Source organism: Heliangelus exortis, chromosome 2, assembly GCF_036169615.1.
Source record: "Heliangelus exortis chromosome 2, bHelExo1.hap1, whole genome shotgun sequence".
Classification (NCBI taxonomy): Eukaryota; Metazoa; Chordata; class Aves; order Apodiformes; family Trochilidae; genus Heliangelus; species Heliangelus exortis.
Genome location: NC_092423.1, coordinates 130,433,767 through 130,452,221, shown reverse-complemented (window position 1 = coordinate 130,452,221; position 18,455 = coordinate 130,433,767). Strand labels below are relative to the sequence as shown.

General features: G+C 44.3%; 1 protein-coding gene and 1 long non-coding RNA gene across 2 annotated transcripts; one reads left to right on the top strand and one right to left on the bottom strand.

The window, feature by feature from the left end:
* Nucleotides 1–3,671: 3,671 nt before the first annotated feature.
* Nucleotides 3,672–10,416, bottom strand: LOC139793433 (uncharacterized). The gene is made up of 2 exons (XR_011724607.1): nucleotides 9,888–10,416; nucleotides 3,672–4,417 (listed from the first exon to the last, which is right to left on the bottom strand). It is a non-coding gene; the product is annotated as an uncharacterized lncRNA (long non-coding RNA).
* Nucleotides 9,503–16,584, top strand: ZNF706 (zinc finger protein 706). The gene is made up of 4 exons (XM_071738087.1): nucleotides 9,503–9,582; nucleotides 12,504–12,640; nucleotides 13,837–13,944; nucleotides 14,574–16,584. Exons 2-3 carry the CDS (start codon nucleotides 12,506–12,508, stop codon nucleotides 13,930–13,932), a joined length of 231 nt encoding a protein of 76 aa, XP_071594188.1. The 5' UTR covers nucleotides 9,503–9,582; nucleotides 12,504–12,505; the 3' UTR covers nucleotides 13,933–13,944; nucleotides 14,574–16,584.
* Nucleotides 16,585–18,455: the final 1,871 nt, after the last annotated feature.

Genomic DNA, 18,455 nt, shown 5'->3' with positions numbered 1-18,455 from the left:
TCCCGCCTGGACTCAGCCCTTTATTTGAAGAATGGATATTGGGTACTTTTTGAGGATCACCACTATTGTGCTGGATATCATTGCCATGATCTTTCTGTCACAGAACAGTGGAACAGCCACTTCCCCATTGTGGTCCAATTAACAGGATCTTGAGGTCTTTCCACCTGACACTTTTGGTCAGACAGGCCATTTCTAGACTGTGCCAGGGCAAATAATCTTAATGCCACAATCTGCTGTCTCCCTCATCACGAGCAGCATAAGAGCTGCAGGCACTCAGGAGAAACCAGGCTTTCTACTGTGTGATCAAGTTGGTTCATCATTTTTTCTCCAGTAAATCCCACCTAAAACTCTTCAGAAATCACTCAGATTCAATGAAACACAACATATAGCTATGCTGGCCAGTTTCATACCCCTGTGCCATTATCCTTTGCCTTCACTGCTAAGAACAAATATTGTGAACTGAGAAAGTTGTCAGCTGAAGTGATCATAGATTTCCACAGCCACGACGCCTTTGCCCAGGGCAGGATACTGATGTGTCAGGGCCTCTGTGTGTTGTGCAGCGTGCCCCAGAAAGACTGCAGCCACATCTAATGCCACCACTGAGACATAAGAATGTAGAAGTCCTCTTATGAGACAGCTGAGGGCAGCAGATCCAACATCTGAAGCAGGTTCACTCCACAGGATCATAAAACCAGAGATGAACAGTGAGCCTGTTAACTCTGCCCTTCACTGATTCTTCAGCATTGTCATACAATTCTCCACAACAGCCCTGAATAAAATTCACAGAGACCTGACCAAACGTTTTTTTCTTGCCTGGGCTGTGCTAAGGGTGTTTCCTCCCATCTCCTCTTTCCCAACACAAATAGTTCCTCCTTCTTTGCAGGTGGGTGTGGTAGAAAACCACCTCCAGTGCTGAGCCAGCAAAGCCATATGTTCTTTCCCTTATCATCACTGTTTGCCCAAGCACCTCGCCCTCCGTAGCACCTCTCTGAGCCAGGAGAGCCACAGGCTCTCAAGCTGCCGGGAGCACAAGGGTCATTTTCTGACCCAAGCTGAGGTCTAATTAGCAGAGTTAGGAGCTACACTGCCTGTGAGGAGAGTTGGCAAGGCTCTGTGCTGGCAGAGTGACGAGGATCAGAGGAAGGGGAGATCTGAGCTGCAGAGGAGCTACATCAGCCTAAGTCCTTCCATCAGCCTGCTCTATGTGCACAGCTGCACCTGGGTACTGATTAAGGCTCCCAACTCAAAGGTGGTGTCAGAGTCTCTACAGTCTTTAGTGAACATCAGGTTTTCCTGTTTTCTTTGAGGAAACTTTTCCTGGCATATGGGAAGGGACATCCAGAGAAAGATCTGGGGAAGATCCTCAGGATATCTGAGCACCCAGGAAAGCAGTCAGAACAGTGGCTCCAACAGGACTGCTGGACACCAGTGAGACCTGACCATGGTCACACTGAGGGGCAAGTTGAGTCTGCACTGTATGTCCACCCAAGTTCTGCATGTCCACAGCACAGTCTTAGAAACCCAGGAGGGAATTACAGGTGTCCTGTTTATACAGACTAACAGAAACCATGGGAACAGACTGGGATCTGACTACGCAGAATTTTAAAAAACAATTGTAAATGGGAACCTACCCTCAGTTCCAGCCTTTTTACTGATGTTGGTCACACAAGGACCTGTTCTCAGCAAACCACTATACAATATAAGCTCGACCTCCATGTTTTATCAAAGAGAAAGATACAAAAAAAAAAAAAAAGGATCTGATCCTGGTTTAAAATAGCTGAGGAAACATTTATCTCACCAAAGAACTCTTTACAGTACCAGTGAAAAATACAGAAGCAACAAGCCTGTAGATCATTTCCAGCCTAAGTTTATCTTGCTTGAAGGTGTACATTTTTAAACAGGGAATGGGTGAATAGTGCAAGGGCTCAGGCTGGGACACAGGGGACAGAGCCTGGAAGAGTCCAAGCCAGCTGGTTTGGATAAGGGTACACTGGAGATGCAGGAGAAGGAAGGCTCAGGTGCAGGATGCTAAGGCACAGCAGTCTTGGTTTGGGAAATAGAAGTGAGTTCAGCATGCAGGTTTTTAAGCTGCCTTCCTGTGTAAGCATGGACAGGCCTTTGTTTTCTCACCCGGCCTTTTTTTGCCATGGAAGCATTCTAAAAGACACTGGGACAGACAGGCAGGTCTCTAGTACCAGGCATCTTCACTTTAATTCATTATAATTTTTTTAGCCAAGTTACAAGAGCACAGATTTTGAAATTAGCTTTACAGACCAGCAGTCTGATTAAAATGAAAGGTCAGGCAGTTTAGAGGAGAGCTTTTAATTTTTCTGGCCTAGTAAATACTACTGTGCACAGTCTGTACCTAATGTTACCTCATAGCCAGCTTTTGTTTCTTTTCAGCTATGGGACTCTCATTTAAATGTTATTCTTATCCTGTAAGTGTCTTGCCTGATTAGAGATGTGCACTGAGTGTTTTCACAGAATCATAATTCATTCTCCTTGGTTTTATCCTGCAGCTCCCAAGCAATATCCAGGTTAAAGAACAGAGTAAAAAATGCATCCCTCTGCCTGTGCTGCCCAGACACCAGCTATACAGCAGGAAAAGGAATCCCATGGCATTCTGTCTTAAGTATAAACTTACAAGCAGCTCCTGGGACATGTCTGTGGGCTTCATATATCCAACAGTCACTCAGCTGCACTAATTCTGGCAATCAGCATGTACATTCCACCTCACTGCTCTGCAAGTAATGTCTTTTGCCTCCACTTAGCTGCAGTCTTTTGGCATAGCTGGCTGCTTCCAGAAATGTGCTTTCTGTTCTGCTCCCACATCCCACAGCGCATCGCTCTGCTGCAGCACTCTGGAAGCTTTTGCAGAAAGCAATGGGATCCAGTGGTGTGGTGCAACTAAAGCATTTCCCTGAAATCTCTTGCCAGGCCCTGTTCATCCACCAGTGTTTGTGAATTAGGTCTTGTGTGTTCAAAGCACTGTCACCAGCTGGCAGGAAACACTGACCAGCAAAGCATCCTCAGAGCCCAGCTTGCAGCAGGCTCTTTGGATTTCTGCCTTTTAGTGATGCAGTGACTTCAGTGAATGTAACAGGGCACCTGAAAAGGGAAAAGTTGAAATCCAGCAGATGTTTCTCACTGATCTCTTCCTGAAGCAGCAGACTGCAAACCTGGGAAGAGCAGCAGTGTGTGTGTGGCACTTTGGGATGTCCAAGGCTGCTTTCCTTCCATGGGGAATGCCCTGCAGCTGCAGAGCCTTTTCCTGTGTGTTGACTCTCTGTGCTTCTTCTGGGATGTGTCATTCAGGGATGTACCCTTGGCCTCTGCTTCCTTGCCCAGCAAGATTTTACATGCTATTTGGAGTGCAGAAAGAGCTTCCCACCATGAAACCTGCATGTGGATGACTGAAAGACAGAGGGAGAGGTTGGCTGTGGATGAGAAGCAATTGCCCCTTCTGCAAGGTACAATAAGCAGCTACCAAAATGTTTGTTAGCTGAAGGGTGGAGTGTTGAAGATGGGCTGTGGAAAGAAGCAAGCAGTGCTGGTGGATGCTTTCAGCCACCTCACCAGAAAGGTATCTCTGGGATGTGCCACTTGGAAGCACAAGCTGAGGGATGTATTGCCCTCCTCGAGACTCAAGGAAGTTGTCAACAATGCTGGCATTTTTCTGAGAGGTTTTAATCACAATTGCTGAACATTTTCATACACACGTGACACAGTGTGATGATTTTTAATGCTTCATGCATATATTTAACTATATTGATGGAGACGATGGAAATCTTAGTATTCCATATTAATTAAAATGCACGTGGTTTTCATTATAAGGCAAGGACCTGAACATGTATAAGACTCAAAAGCATGAATGGAGGGCACACAAAAAAAGAGAATGAATGCATCAGATTAATTGGTGTGCATTTAAAAATAGTAACTGTACGTAAAGCTGTGCAAAGCTAAATCTATTTTAAGTTGTTTATAAGGAATGGAAACGTGTGTTCTCAAGGTCTCCAGTTTGTCTGTGTGGGTTGGTCAAAAAAATTGTAACATGCTGAGAAAGACATTTGCCCCTTGTTTTTAGCAAAAGTCACATCCAACTAAATTAATTTAAAAGAAGAGATGAATACTAAAATACATAGAGGTCACAATGCAATCTCCACCCATGCTCTCCAAGTGGTCCATATGCTTTGCCAGCCTTTGAGGAACTGCATCTCTGAGCTTCTCACTGCCTCCCCCTCTGTCATTCTTAATGTCCCTTTCCTCAAGCTCTCTCTTTCTTTTGTCTCTCAGAGTGTGGGACACAGATATGAGCAGCTCTGTGTCACATCTTCCCTTGAATGTTTTTTTGCACTTCTAGTGGGAAGGAATGCTCAGTGAAGCAGCACTGTCCATGCTTGCTGCAAAGGGTCAGGAGCTATTGGACAGAAAAATAAGAAAAAGAGAGAAAGGACAACTAGTTGTAGTCTGTGTGCGAGCAAAAGCAAACCAACACAACAACAAAACCTACCATCAGCTTTTGGGACACTCTTCTCTGCCCTAGTTTAAAGTTCAGTGGTAGAAGTATTCCTATAGGCTGCCTCATTGCATAGGATCCTGGGCCTGTGGTAGGGGTGATGTAAAATTGATTGTGGTATCAACTTTTGGAAAAGGTTAACAAATGCCTGACAGGCTGCCAGCTCGCTGGAGGTATGGAAGAAGGGGAGCTGTCCTGATAGGCAGGATAATGTCCTCTTGCTTACGTCACTCTGACGTCTGCTGCTGCAAGCGTGAGTGCACTGAGGCCTACAGGGATGCTGGCAGTATGGCAGCCATCACCTGAGGTTGTCCTTGTCCTGGGGGATGTCACCCATCGGCTGTCCCTGAAACAAAGAGACTATTCAGAAAGGCAGCAAACAAACCAGGAAAAGATGCTGCATTGCTACTAAAGGGGCTGGGCCTTCAAAGCTCATGTGGAAGGGTATCGCAAGCCTGAGGTACCCTGCCAAGAGAGCTGCGCTGCTGTGCCAGCTTCCTTCCAAAACAGAGTGTGTTCTTTGGCTCTCCTTCTCATTTTCTTCACTCTTCTTTTTTTTTTTTTTCCCCTTCTTCCATTTTTAAACCTTGCTGATCAGCACACTGTACACTACAAAATGCCTAGTTCTACAGAAACATGCAGAAAGGGTCACACCATCAGGTGCCTTGAAGGATTTCTTTCTGCAGTATCATGATTTGATATTATCTCATGCCAGTGGAGAGCTAAGAATCTACTGAAGCTGTGAACCAAATATGTGATTAAAGGTCTCACTCTTTTCTGTGTTTGCTACAACAGCCATACAGGGCAAGACCAGGAGGTGCCAACACCACAGCTGTAGAAAGTAGCACACAGCAATCAGGGTCAGCAGAGGGACAGGATTTAATGTTGTGTTAGGGAGGCACAAACTGGGTGTATGAGAGCTGGAGCTGTGGTTCTGAAAACTGCATTCACAGGAAAAAGAATGGCATGTGAACACATGGGGGAGGGAGGAGGTAGGAAGTCCCCAAGGCAGAGAAAGGGTAAATGAGCTAAACTCTACCCTGTCAGGCCCCCCGAGTTAGGTTAAGTACTGATGCATGATGTTTTATATAAAACAATACCAACTGCAGAGGAATCCAGCCTGTCTGGGGTTCTGCCTCCAACCATGTCACCCCAACCCTGAAATTCAGCAAGACTGACTCATCAGCTTTGAGTACCCTTTCAAGGGACATTGGCCCCAAAGCCTGTTTCTTACAACCTCTGACTGCAGAGCCAGTTTCTCCTGCATTCTTGTCATCGTCTGTCTGCATTTACAAAATTTATTGAGAAGATCTCTGCCACTTGCAGGGCTCAGGGCACATCCCCTTCCCTTACCTACACATGTTCAGACGTACCGAGGGGCCACGGGGCACACACCAAGCAGAACCACTCAATAGCCAGGCCCGGGATATGGGCTCGTGTGCTCCTTGTAGGTGAGTAGCAAAGGGCAGTGCTGGGTATAAGCCAGCATTTAGTCAGTGAGGTGATGTTTCATTGATGTGTCAGTGGATCAATGGAAAGCACGCAAGCAAACGAGCAGGAAAAAGACGCAGGCGGCGAGCGTGGTTGGGAAAAGCAGTGGGAGGACCTGGCAGGTGCACAGGAGTTGATTCAGGAGGGAGATGCAGCCCCACCTATGCTGCTGTGAGCAAACCTGCCCTGCACCTCAGAACAGCTGCTTTCAAAATGGTTTTAATAACACGTCAAAACGTCAGCTGGTTCCTAGCAGGGGACTGTGCTGGGCACACGGTCAGATAGCTCCAAGTGACCGGCAGCAAAACTCAAGTGCCAACAAGTTGCTGACAAGCAGAGCAAGAAGTTTGATCTAATGACAGAAATTGCACAGAAAATGATGGAGGGGCTGGAATCCAAAGAAATGAGAAATAAGCATGAGATTAATGACCAGCCAAGACTGTTTAGGAAAAAAACAAAACCACCAAATAATCCTGCTTTACAGCATTGCTCCTTCCAGTTTCCTTTGCTGCTTTTGTCCTGAGTAAACTGACATGCTTTTCCTGATCACATTGCTCACCACATTCATGCTTGCCCCTAAACTGGAGCCTTGGTTCTCATCAACTGTGTCATAGTGAGAACAGGTCTGGGGTTTTTTGTTTTGGTTCGAGTTTTTGTTTTATTTTGTTTGTTTGTTTTGTTTGTGGGTTTTGTTTGTGTTTTGGGTTGTTTATTGTTTTTGTTTTGTTTTCTTTTCTTAATTAAGAGATACTTTTAGGGCTCCATAAGAGCTAAAATGCCTTATCCATACCCATATGGAGCTGTTTTTTCTATGTGTATGATGCTGCTATAGATTTCTGTGAATTGTAACCACTGAAACATTTTTGTAAGGCTTGGCTTGGGGATAAGAACTAACTCTTTGCATTTAGCCTGCCCTTAACTGCTGAGAGGCACCTTTGATTTTCACTCTATTGAAATGCAGAATACTCAGTAATAACTGTGGGGTTTATGAGTTGCTTTTAAATTAGCAAACAACAATTAAAAAGCAAGCAGAAAAAAACCTGCCGTATATTTCTAGCAACTTATACAATTCCATCTAAAGCTTGCGTGTGTTTTTCATTTTAATTTCTATTTCTAGTTTCATTCAAACACTCTGGCTTGCTTCACCTCATATGGGAGTAACACAAAGCAGAGGAAGTCCATGAGCCAGATAAACTGCAATTAGGATGGGTTCATTTTGTCAGAGCTATGCAAAGCATCCAGCACACAGCCCAGCCTGGCCTTCTGGCCAGCTCACCATATCCACCCTGGGTCCCTCTGCTAACCTGCATATGTGCAGAGAAATATCCCCTTTGTGTAACAAATGAGTTCCATGTAGGGAATAAACTTTGAAAAATTATTTAGAATGAATGGGGAATTTTCCTTATTCTCTTCGTAGTAGAAATCTCAACTATGGGGACTCATATTCTTCTTTCACACTGGGTTTTTTGTTTCCTAGTTTTTGTTTCCTAACAGTCTCTTTGGAAACATTTAAATTGCAGAGTCATGATCTGGGCAATGCAGGGACCAAGGCAGTAACCAGAATCTACAGCACGAAGGGACACAGGACAAAGCAGCCAGAGGGAAAGCTGTGGTTCCCTGTCCTGCAAGGAGGTCCTCTGTTCCCCCCAAAAGCAGAAAAAGGTTCAGAAACCAACTAGAGCTCAAAGTGCATTCAAGAGATCTGGTTTATTTGACATTCTTGTCAAGCCAGGTGCATAGCAGCACCCTAGTATGGGGACATGACCCTTGAAAACAGTCTCCAGTTCCACATCAGAGGCCAGCAGTCTTCCTAAAATAGCATCAGCCAGGAAAGAGGCTACTTTTTCACTCAGCAATCTTCTCTCCAATCAAAGTAAAACCTCCTTCTGAAAGCCACCTGCTTACAAGCATAACCCCTAAAATGCTCATGTCTCCACATTGCACTACAAACACATGCACTTCCAGTGTTATTTTTATAGTTGCCTGTTTCTGTGATGTTCAGAGCCTACTACAAGTATCTTTTTAATGCAATGTGGATTGCACTACCCAGCTACAATTTTCAGTGCTGTCAGCTTAATGTGGACATCATTGCAAATGTGAATGTTAGGGAAAAGATAACTTCATTTGTTACCATAGGCTTACGTTTGACTGTCTTGGATGTCCCATCCAGACCTACATCCAGTGATTTAGGTGTCAAAAATATGCTACACAGTTCCCTTGTAATGCTATCATGTTCTTTGAATGATTGAAAATGATGCCCTGAAATGTTCACTGAGGATTTTTTTGTTGCTTTTCCTCTCACTCAGATCAGAATGGCACATTACAGTCACCAAGCCTCAGCTCCTGAAAAATGCCAAGCCATCACCTTGTAACTCGTTGTAATTCTGCTCGCTCTTCAGTACTGTTCAAGACTCCAGGCTTATGTTAAAGCTACAACTGCTCAGAGTGGCAAAATGTCACAGCTGAGCTGAGATATTGCCTCAATTTCTCCTTTTCCTATATAGGTTTATCATCTCATAAGGCAGACACATTCAGCTTTCCTCTGTGATACATTAAGATGTCAATAGAAGATAAAACCCTTCCTTTACAAGTGTTCCTTTACCCCTCTTCACAAGGCCTGCCCACATCTCGTTATTCAATGCACGTTAATGCCTCCCAAATCACCGCTGCTGTGAACGCAGCCTCTAAACATTTTCCTCTGACATCCTCGCCGTAAAACACCAAGGCAAGGTCTAGCACATTTTCAACTTGAAACAAACGCTGCTTCTCCCATCTCAGGCCATTTCCTTCTGCTTTCAATCATTCTAAACCTCCCTTCCTCTGCAGGGGCCTTCTGTCTGCTCTGCCGCCCGAACAGCACCTCATCCTCTCCAGGTCTCACCCCCAGCCCCTTCCCTACCGCCCCTCCTGAGCCGTTTTCCGGATCTCACACAGGACGAACACTATTTTTAGGCTGCGGCGGCAGCCAGGGCCCAGGGGATGGCTGAGCAGAGGAATGTGGCTGGGAGCCGGGCCTGCCGGGAAGAGACGAGGCTCTGGCGGGAGGCGCTACCGCAGTCCCCGGGGCGCGGCGGCCCAGCGCGGTCCGACCGGGGCAGCGATTGGCGGGAGGCAGGCGGACAGGGTTCGGCTGAACCGAACCCAGCGCAGCCCCCGCAGGGCCGAGGCGGGCTCCAGGAGCCCCAAGGACAGGCATTCGCAGCCGCCCGGCTGCTGGGGGCCGCCTGCGCTACCCAGGCCCGGGACTCCCAAAGTCCCCTCACAGCGGGTCAGGCAGCCGAGACCTCTCCACACCGCCCTCCCCACACACCCACAGCCCCCCCGCCGCGCCCCCGCCCCCTCCCGTCCCGCGCGTTATGTAACGGGCGGGCGCCGCCATTGGCCGGCGGGGAGAGGTCGCGCGCCGGCAGAGCAGGCGGGGCTGCGCATGCGCAGTGCCCGCGCCCCTCCCCTTTCCCTCCTCCTCCTCGTCCTCCTCCTCTCGGACAGGCGGTGGCGGTGGCGGCTGCTGCGGGGCCGCGCGGAGCCTTCTGCACCCGCTCGCCAGGGCCGCCCAGGCCGGACTCCCAGCCCGGGTGAGCGATGGGTCCCGGGGCCGGGTGCGTGTCGGGGAGCGGGTTCGGCCGCCGCGCGGAGGAGCGGGCCCGCCCCGGGGGGGAAGGGGGCGGCCCGCCAGCGAGGCGCGCTCCGGTCCCGGCCTGCTGCGGGCCCCCTCCCCGCGGCTGGGGCTCCGCGCTGGGGGCCGCTTCCTTCCTCGGGCCCTTCCCGCGGGGCACGTGGTGGGGCTGGTTCCCGGGGCTGGTTCCCGGGCCCTTCACAGGGGGCTGCGGCCTTCCCCCGATCGTTCGCGGCTCTGGCCGGGCCCAGCCCAGGGGCTTGCCTGGCAGTGGTGCGGGGCGAAGGCCGGGCTGGCTGCTCCTCCGTCCTGAGCCCTTCGGCGGCCGGCCGGGGAAGCCTGGGTGCCTCCAGCTGCTGTTCCTTTCTGGAAGTGGCAACGGAAGCAGCTGTCGGTGTCCGCTTTTAGGACTTGAAACTCTGCTCGGGTTCTGGGTACTTAGAAGGAAATGACCCTGTGTGAGGCACTGGCGTAGCGCAGGCTTCAGCCCGCCCGCCCTGCGCTGCCCGCGCTGTTGCCATTATGATTCGGCAGCAATTTTTTGTGTGGTGTTGGGCTTCCGATGTGCTCATGCGTTTTCCCTTAAAAACATCAGCAGGCCTGTCTGCTGGACTCTCCGAGGGTGTGCCTGATAAGGAAATCGTCGCCTGTGTTGTGCAACTGAAAGAACAGATATAGTCACGTACAAGAGCTTTTACTCATTTATTGAATATTTTTCTTTTTTTCATTCTTTTAAACGAACTCTGGGATTACTTTTATTCACTTAATATGCTGATAGTCCAAATAATGTTTATTTTCCAGTAACCGAGTATTCACTCTGTGGGTTTCAGCTGCATTAATGTAATTTGCAGTATCTAAACTCTTGGATTTTTGGTCTCGGGCATCATTATTTGGAGGTTCATATTTTTAAACAGATGTTTTTTGGTTCGTGTTTTCTTGTTTGCCTTAACTAAAACCAGCAGTTGCTAAATACATATAGCCTTGGTGTTACTTGGCTGCTGTAGTGTACTCCTTAACATGCTCTTATCGAAGAACTAAAATAAAAACTAATACTCAAATACTTCATGAAAATTATTCTTTTTATGTTACATTTGAGTATTTCCTATCAGGAGCCTCCATACTTCTGGAGGATTACTGTAATGCTAGTAAAATAGAAACAGATTAAAACCTACTGTTCTTTTGAGTGTGTTCAAAGCAATTGGAAATTTTTTCTTTTTTTTATAAGTGGGAATTCAGTGTGCTGTACATGAGCAGTGTGAGGCCCTGGCTGGGATGACCAGGAGTAACCATAGCATACAGTGAAATGTACCCTGGTGTTTTTAGTCTTATTAACATTCAGTGCTGTTGAATGCTACCTGTATTTCTGCATGCTTATTAATAGAATTCGTGTTTTCTTGAATTCAGTTTTGTTAGGCTTAAGCACTTTTCAGTTCTCCTTTAGAGAAGCTGATGGGAAAGAGGAGGGAGCCCTGAAGATGTAGTTGTAATACTTTTGTGAAGGGGGTTACCTGGTGATGTTAAATACAATGACACCTCGGCTGGCCTGAGAGGTGCCTCTCAATCCACAAGTTGTTTTGGGTCACAGGACCATCTTTTTGTTCAGTATTAAGCACTGTGATGCTAGGGGTCCTGAAATTGTTGCAATACTAGTGAATTTCCAGGTGGAGTTAACCTGTCATAGAAACTTCATAATGGTTTTAAGTGCTTTCCATATGTGTTTACTGAGTCTTTGTTTGGATTCTCACTAGTGCAGTGGAAGGCCATCTGTCCTTGTGGGAAGGACTGCAGGACAGACCTGTTGTAGCCACGCAGAGTGTCCCTTGGGTACTAAACTTGGAGGTTACACAGGGCAGAGGGGCAGTGATGAACCAGGCAGCCTCCTGGGATCATCAGGGTTTCCTGGGTGTCCAGAAAACAATGGACTCTATTAACTGCTCCGTGATTGCGTAGCAAGTCTTGTGCGTTGGTGAGAGCTGCACAACTGGATCCTGTGTGGGCCAAGAGGGACTGTGAGAAAGATAATAGCAGAAAGTGGGCTGCTGGCTTATGTAACCAGGCTCTGCAGCCTGCTCTGGTGGTGTGCCCAGATCCTGCCTGGATCTGGGGGTGGGATGCAGGCTGAATTGGGTGGCCTGGTGGGCTGCATGCAGGTGAAGTGTTGTCATCCCAAAATATGTGGAGTTGCTGCTCCCTTTAATGTGATTTTTATGGCTCCTTTCTTCTTGTAGTGGACCTTCTAAAGGCAGGTGGCAATAGAGTTTGCTTCCTTTCTGCTGCCGTGTTGTACAGAGTAATGGCTTCTGATGGGGGTAGTTTTACTCAGGAAAACAAGTATGCACACATGTAAAGTCAGCTGAAAATCAAGAACCTATTGTTCCTGCAATTCCCAACTCTAAAGCAGGTCACAAGCAGGTACACCAGAAGACAGTAATACAGCTTAGGCAGTACTTTGATTTGCCTTCCTTGGAACCTGTTCCAAGGTTCAGAATTAACAGTTGAATGTTAAGCTTAACAAAAAAAAAACCCCCACAAAAAACCATCAGCCCCCCAAAATTTTACTATACCCTTGGAAATAGTAAGTTTCTATTATCTATATAGTAAATGTTTATTGTCCTGACTACTGAAAACACTTCCCAAAAGTAGACCTTGTAAAGAAGAAACTTTAGAATGAGCTAAATAATTCTGGTGCGTATTTTAAGAAAGGTTGTGAAGCCAGAGGCTTTACATGTGAAGAGTTTGGAGATCTCTCTGTATACAAATTATGGGAGTTGTGGGCCTTCTGGGCAGAGTACATGATGGCATTATGCTTATGGCTTTTGAGTCAGCTATCAGTAGTAGTTTCTCACATTTATAGGCTAAATATCTTCTTTTCATTTGTAGATATGGCTCGTGGACAGCAGAAGATTCAGTCGCAGCAGAAAAATGCCAAAAAGCAAGCTGAGCAAAAAAAGAAACAAGGACATGACCAGAAGGCTGCCGCCAAGGCTGCCTTGATATATACCTGCACTGTCTGTAGGGTAAGAGGAACTGAATACAAAATAGTGCCACAGGCAGGTCTGTCTTCCAGCCTAGAGAAGAATTTTTAGATTATATATTGGGAACTAAAGTATTCCTTAAGTGGCTGTCTAGCTTGTTGCTGTAACTATTTTCATTTGTTACATGTCTTGCTTGCTGGTTACTCAGCTGTACTGATAACTGAGATATGAGAAAGTCTGAGAAGTCAAGTACAGAACTGTTTTGAGTAGTTATCTTGCTTTTTGAATTGCAGGGGTCTGCGGGTGCTATTAGTGTTACATATAAAATGTAAAAAGAGTGAGATCATTTCCTGTTTAATCTCTAAATGGGAATACCTTGTCTTTGTGGTGGAATTGGCCCATCTAAGGATCACTGTTTATCAATGTTAATGTAGAGAGAAAAAGTGGTGGGGCCAAAAGCTCTACTGTAAGTTTCATACACAGTAACTTCTACTAGAATAAATGACTTTACAGGAGAACAGAAATGCAAGCCCTAATCAGATTATACTTTTCTTCTATCTGTTTTTCCTTAAAGTGCTTGTTTTAAACTGAAGGATAAACTTGCCATTTTTGCTGAAATGGTCAGTCACAGAATAGAATTGTTGCTTTGGATGTCTTAAGATTGTAAATTAAGGGCTGCTCACTTAAGTACTTGTAACCAACTCCTCCTCTTGTGAAGTCAAGCTGTAGCAAGTCATTTCAGGCAGTTGATGCCTGCAGCTGTGTAGGAGCAATGGTCTGAGGTAGCTTGTGGCATGAAGAGGATCAGCCTGTGCCACGCAACTCTTTGATTGTATTCATAAACAAAAGAAACACCTTCCATAAAGATCTTACTCTGAAAGGAATAAACATTTCTCTTTTAGGTGTTGAAAATGGTAAGGAAGTAGGTTTTGCCCCAAACCAGCACGAGAAGTGTAAGATCTGCAGGGAAGTTTCTAGCAAGAATAGCTCTGTTGATAAACATGCCAAAAGCAGTGTGATACAACTGCTTTAAAGCTCCTCTCTGGAAAATCTTAGGGAGAATCTGCTTGCTTAATGTGAAGCTAAACCAGCAGTGCTTCTGTCAGTAGAGTGGTGTCAGTGAGGAGACAATTCGCTTCAGGAAAAAAGAAAATAAAACTGGGGGGTGGGGGGGCAGGTTTTGTAGTATTGTTTAACTCTTGTACTGTGCATAAAGTTAAATGTCTCTCTTTAATCAGACACAAATGCCGGATCCCAAGACCTTCAAACAGCACTTTGAAAGCAAGCATCCTAAGACTCCACTTCCTCCAGAATTGGCTGATGTTCAGGCATAAAGTTGTCTACAGGTCATTACCTTAATTTTTAAGTTACTGTCTGAGGTATCTTATGAATCAGGTGGCTTACTACCATCACCAACTGGGACTTAAAGCTTGCTTAGTTTCCTTTAATATAAAAATTCACTGTAGGTTAAAGTTACACCCCAAAACTGTTACCCAGAAGCAAGCTAACATCCAGGTGAAATGGCTGTGGTACTTCACTGAGTGTGGAGGTAGTTTTGAAAGGGATTAATGTTATTTCAAATGGTCATCCTTAGAGTTGTAGGGATACCTTATTAGTTCTTGCTTTACAAGTTTAGTTTTGCTTTGAACAAAAGGCATACAATAAATACAGTGTCTGTTGCTGCAAAACACATAATGAAAATAGTTGTTTAGTATATTTCCAACAATAGAGCCTTTTTGTTGCTGAAGCTATGCAAGTGAATGCAGATTTTTCTGCATTCAGATAAAAAAACTTAACCTCTGTGTTAACTACAGAAGAGTTTTCCCAATAGCCAGTTATTGGGCTGTAGTTGAAAATGGTTATAATAAATGGCTGCAGTGAGGTGAAAAAGCAGGACTGTGGTATTTCATTTGTGTAAAAGTAAAGAGCATTTTGTAACAGTTCAGCTTAACAGAGTTATTCTTGTTTTTTGTAGGTGAAATCATGGCACCTATTGACTCTTCCACTGTCAGACCTTACATAACAAACCTGCAGCTGCTTTTCTAAAACTGTTGATCAGCAAAAATGAAGGGGCTACAGAAACACTCATATTTTTATGCTGTTCCCTCTTGGGCTTCATGCAAAGACAATTCTGTGTAAATGTACAGTTGTGCCCTATTTGGAAATCCTGAAAAATCAGTCCATACTTGTTATAAAAAATTTTTTACAATTGTAATTATATTGATGTTCATATTGTGTAAAATAACTCATTTAATAAAGTAGTACTTTGATTTTACAGTATCACAGATTAAATCCTTGTAGAGGTTCTGTTTCAACTTTCTGCATTATCTGCCTTATAAAATAATAAAAAAGACAAAGTGGAATTTTCCCCATCCTGCCAAAACATGAGCAGTATCATTCCACTGAAAGTAATGTACATTACAGAAAATTAAGATTAAGTGAAGAGGAAAGCTGCTCAGATTTACTGTTCAGTGTGCTGCCTGCTTGAGCCCAGTCACTTGTGGTCAAGTTGTTGGCTCAAGGTGCAGCAGACTCCCTAGAAGCTGCACAAGAATAATGAGACTTCCTTCTACATTTTTGTCCTGTGTTTTGGAGTCTAATATTGCAAGCCATTTTGAATGGGATATCTTTACTGTGAGGGATCATCTTCTTGAAGACACCCTGGAGGGAATTCTTATGCTTGGTGTCCCTTTTATGGCAGAGGAAGCTGAGGGGTGGCAGGGCTGAGGGCTTCTGGGTGCGCTGGCTTGAAAAGTGTTTGCAAATACCAAGGTTAAAGCAACTCTGCTCTTAGATGAAAAATTGATCTGGAAAGATTATTAATTGTATTTTGAGCAGTCAACCACACATATTCCCCCTCAGATGTGTGGTTATTTCAGTAGCAACTCGAGAAATGCATAAAAGAGCCAGCCATTAACAACCTTCCTTCAAAACCTGCTTAAAATAAGCCTGTTGGAAAAGCCAAAGAAACAAAAATAATATGGCTACCCTAAGAAATCAGATGTGATTAAGGTTGCATTGACAAGAAAGAGCTGGATAATAATTCTCTGGACAAGAGCATTTGAGCAGCTAAATATAATTATCCTTAAAGTGTCCTGGGCTCAGATCTAATGCCAGATGTACAGCCCAGAAGTAGTGTAGGAACATCTGAATTGTGTTAGGTCTGCTATACAAATTCCCATCTTTGGCACTTGGGGGAAGGGGGGGGGCTTATTTAAGAGCTTTAGTTTTGACCTTGCAGTAAGAAGCAATATTAAATTTGCTGTGATTTACCGAGGTTACAGTGGATGTAAAAATTCTGGCAGTCCAAGTAGCCCTTGCTACACAGCAGGTCTGTACATCTGACCTTCAAATGGCTTCCTAAGATCTAGGACCATAGTCTCAAAGACTCATTCACTTAAAAGAATGCACTTGGTATTTTATTATATAAAGTCAAAGCCTTTGTCTTTGTCCACTCATTTGCTCTTTATTGAACTACTTCTGTGAGATTAGCTTCCTGTCCTCTTTGCTGTGACAGTATCTGTAAATACTTACTTTGGCATAAAGCTTCTCTGTATTATAGTCTCTCCAGGTTAACCTGTATACCACTTAACTTTTATAGATAATGTTGTTCTCCTCTCAGAATAATCCAGTACTGCACTTGTACACCTGACTTGAGAATGTAATGCTTCTTTTATTTTTCTTTAATGTTATCAATTCGTATATCCTGAAAAACTGGCTTCCACAAGACAAGAAATCTGCTTTTGACATTTGTGCTGTATGGGGGAAGAGATCCATGAGTGTTCTGATGCTGTAGTTTGTCTAAAAATATGCTGAGTGCAAATGGATAAAGGTGTTTCTTGCACTGACTGGTGTTTGATAATCTGGTTTTACTTTGGAAAATGTTCTGGGATGTATCCCTATAACTTGGTCCTGAGGTGAAGTATATGTTCTATTCCTTCAGTTCAGATTGTGTAGCATTAAATAAAAAGATTTTGTTTCATAAACATTCTCTCTTAATGAGCACTGAAGAGCTGGAAAGCTGCATCACTAGGGGGATGGTTAACTTCAGTTAGAATTGTATTTGCAAAACTTTTATGATGCTCAAGATGAAAATACCCTGTGAAACAATGGGGTTTTAAGGATTGGAAGTCAAGGGTGATCCCTAGCTGCAGTAGCTGCACTCTCAATTACAGAAATAAATGAAAGCTGTGGCTGGATTGTTATAAAGGCTTTATAAGTACAGGGAAATGATCTATTAAATCACAGAATCATCCTCATTTAGAACATTTGCAGTATTCCTTGTACCTAAAAAGGTCAGAGGAAGGACTAGTTCTCCATCATCTCTTCCTCATATGAAGAATGGCACCCTGCTACCTGGCTAAAGACACAGTTGTGCATTGTAATGTGTCTAATTAAAGAGAATTAAAAAACTAAAATGTAAAATGTCATATTTCCTGCCTGCATTTAAAAGCAAGTGTTACTGCACCTAAAAATTAATTTCCTGGCTGTGGATGGTCCTGAAGCTGGAAGTGGTCAAACTTTACAAGAAAGAAAAAGGCATGGAAAATTTCCCATGTTCTCTTGGATTTATCCTGTACTAGGTAAAGGGTTTATGTAAAGGTAAAGGGTTCTTACGCTGTCAGTATGGCCGTCAGCTGCCATAGGTACTTGGGGAGAAGCTTTTAAAAGTGGTTTTGGATTTTCAGAAGCCCATGTGTTGCCTGGAAATCTCTGGGAATGACATATGAAATGGCATTTAAGGAGGGCTTTAAATGTTTTGAAAGATGTTTCACTTTAGATCCCAGAGTAAAAGCACATGTGATGATCATGAGGAGGCCATCTCATGGATTACTGAGTAATCAAGAACAGTTCTGCAATTGGTGTTACTCAGACATAGGGAAGTTTCTGTACCTCTACTCTACCTGTCTCTAAGGGTTTCTGGTTCCTTGGTATCAAAAAGCCATCCAAAAAGCCTGGAATAGAAGTTGAAGACAGTTGTTCTGTAGCCTCAAGGAAATAGTTGGTTTTATGCAGTGCTTTTGAAATATCCCTGTAGACCACCCCTTTTGGTTATTTGCTGTTGAGATGAAAACTCTTCAGCTAAAGTAAAGCTAATGACCAGGGGCTGTTTCCAAACCATTAGTAATGAAGGAATTTGTAGCATTTCTGTAAACTATGTTGACCTGTTTTCTTATCTTGATAAAAAGAGCTAATAGATAGAAATTTTTTAATTATCAAATACTAACAGGGTAGAGGTCTGTTTTATTACTTATTTTTTGCAAGAAAAAATAGGGAAATACTTGGCTTTACTAGAAGCATCGTCTTCCCAAGGTCTGAGCAGTACACTCAGTCCTACCTGTTAACCTGTGAACTAAGTAAAGGCCAGCTGGTATTTCTGCCTCCTCAGCCCTGTTCTGCTGTGTCTCATTTAAAGTCCTTGATTTATCCATTTAGAAACTTCAGGCTTCACAGTGGACTTTGAAAGCAACCCCATAACTCAGCTTTGGACTGGAATTCAGTATGTGATTTCCCATGTTCTGTAGTATCAGCAGCAATGCTGCACCAGTCCAGAGAGTAGGAGACCCAAGTTTTACTGTGTGTTTTGAAAATTTAGAATTTTTATAAAGTGTAAAAGTTGTGTTAAGGCTTTTATATAGATACAGCACAATAGAGACTCACTGAGGGAGTTGAGTTGTGTTGTCTTGGTAACATTCAGAAGTGGTGGAATAGGTTGGGTGTGTATTTTGCAATTCTTTTATATGGCTTTTAGCACTGGGGTTTTTGGAAATGGAGGAACCTGTAGTTGTCCCAAACCTGTTATCTAACAGGGATCTGTTTAAGTAGTGTTGCAAGTTTGTCAGGAAATACAACACAG

What these genes read in the sequence shown, in the direction of transcription:
- ZNF706 (XM_071738087.1), top strand. Translation starts at nt 12,506, where the DNA reads ATGGCTCGTGGACAGCAGAAGATTCAGTCGCAGCAGAAAAATGCCAAA. An exon ending in ATACCTGCACTGTCTGTAGG is followed by an intron (nt 12,641 to 13,836) that starts GTAAGAGGAACT and finishes CTCTTTAATCAG; the next exon opens with ACACAAATGCCGGATCCCAA.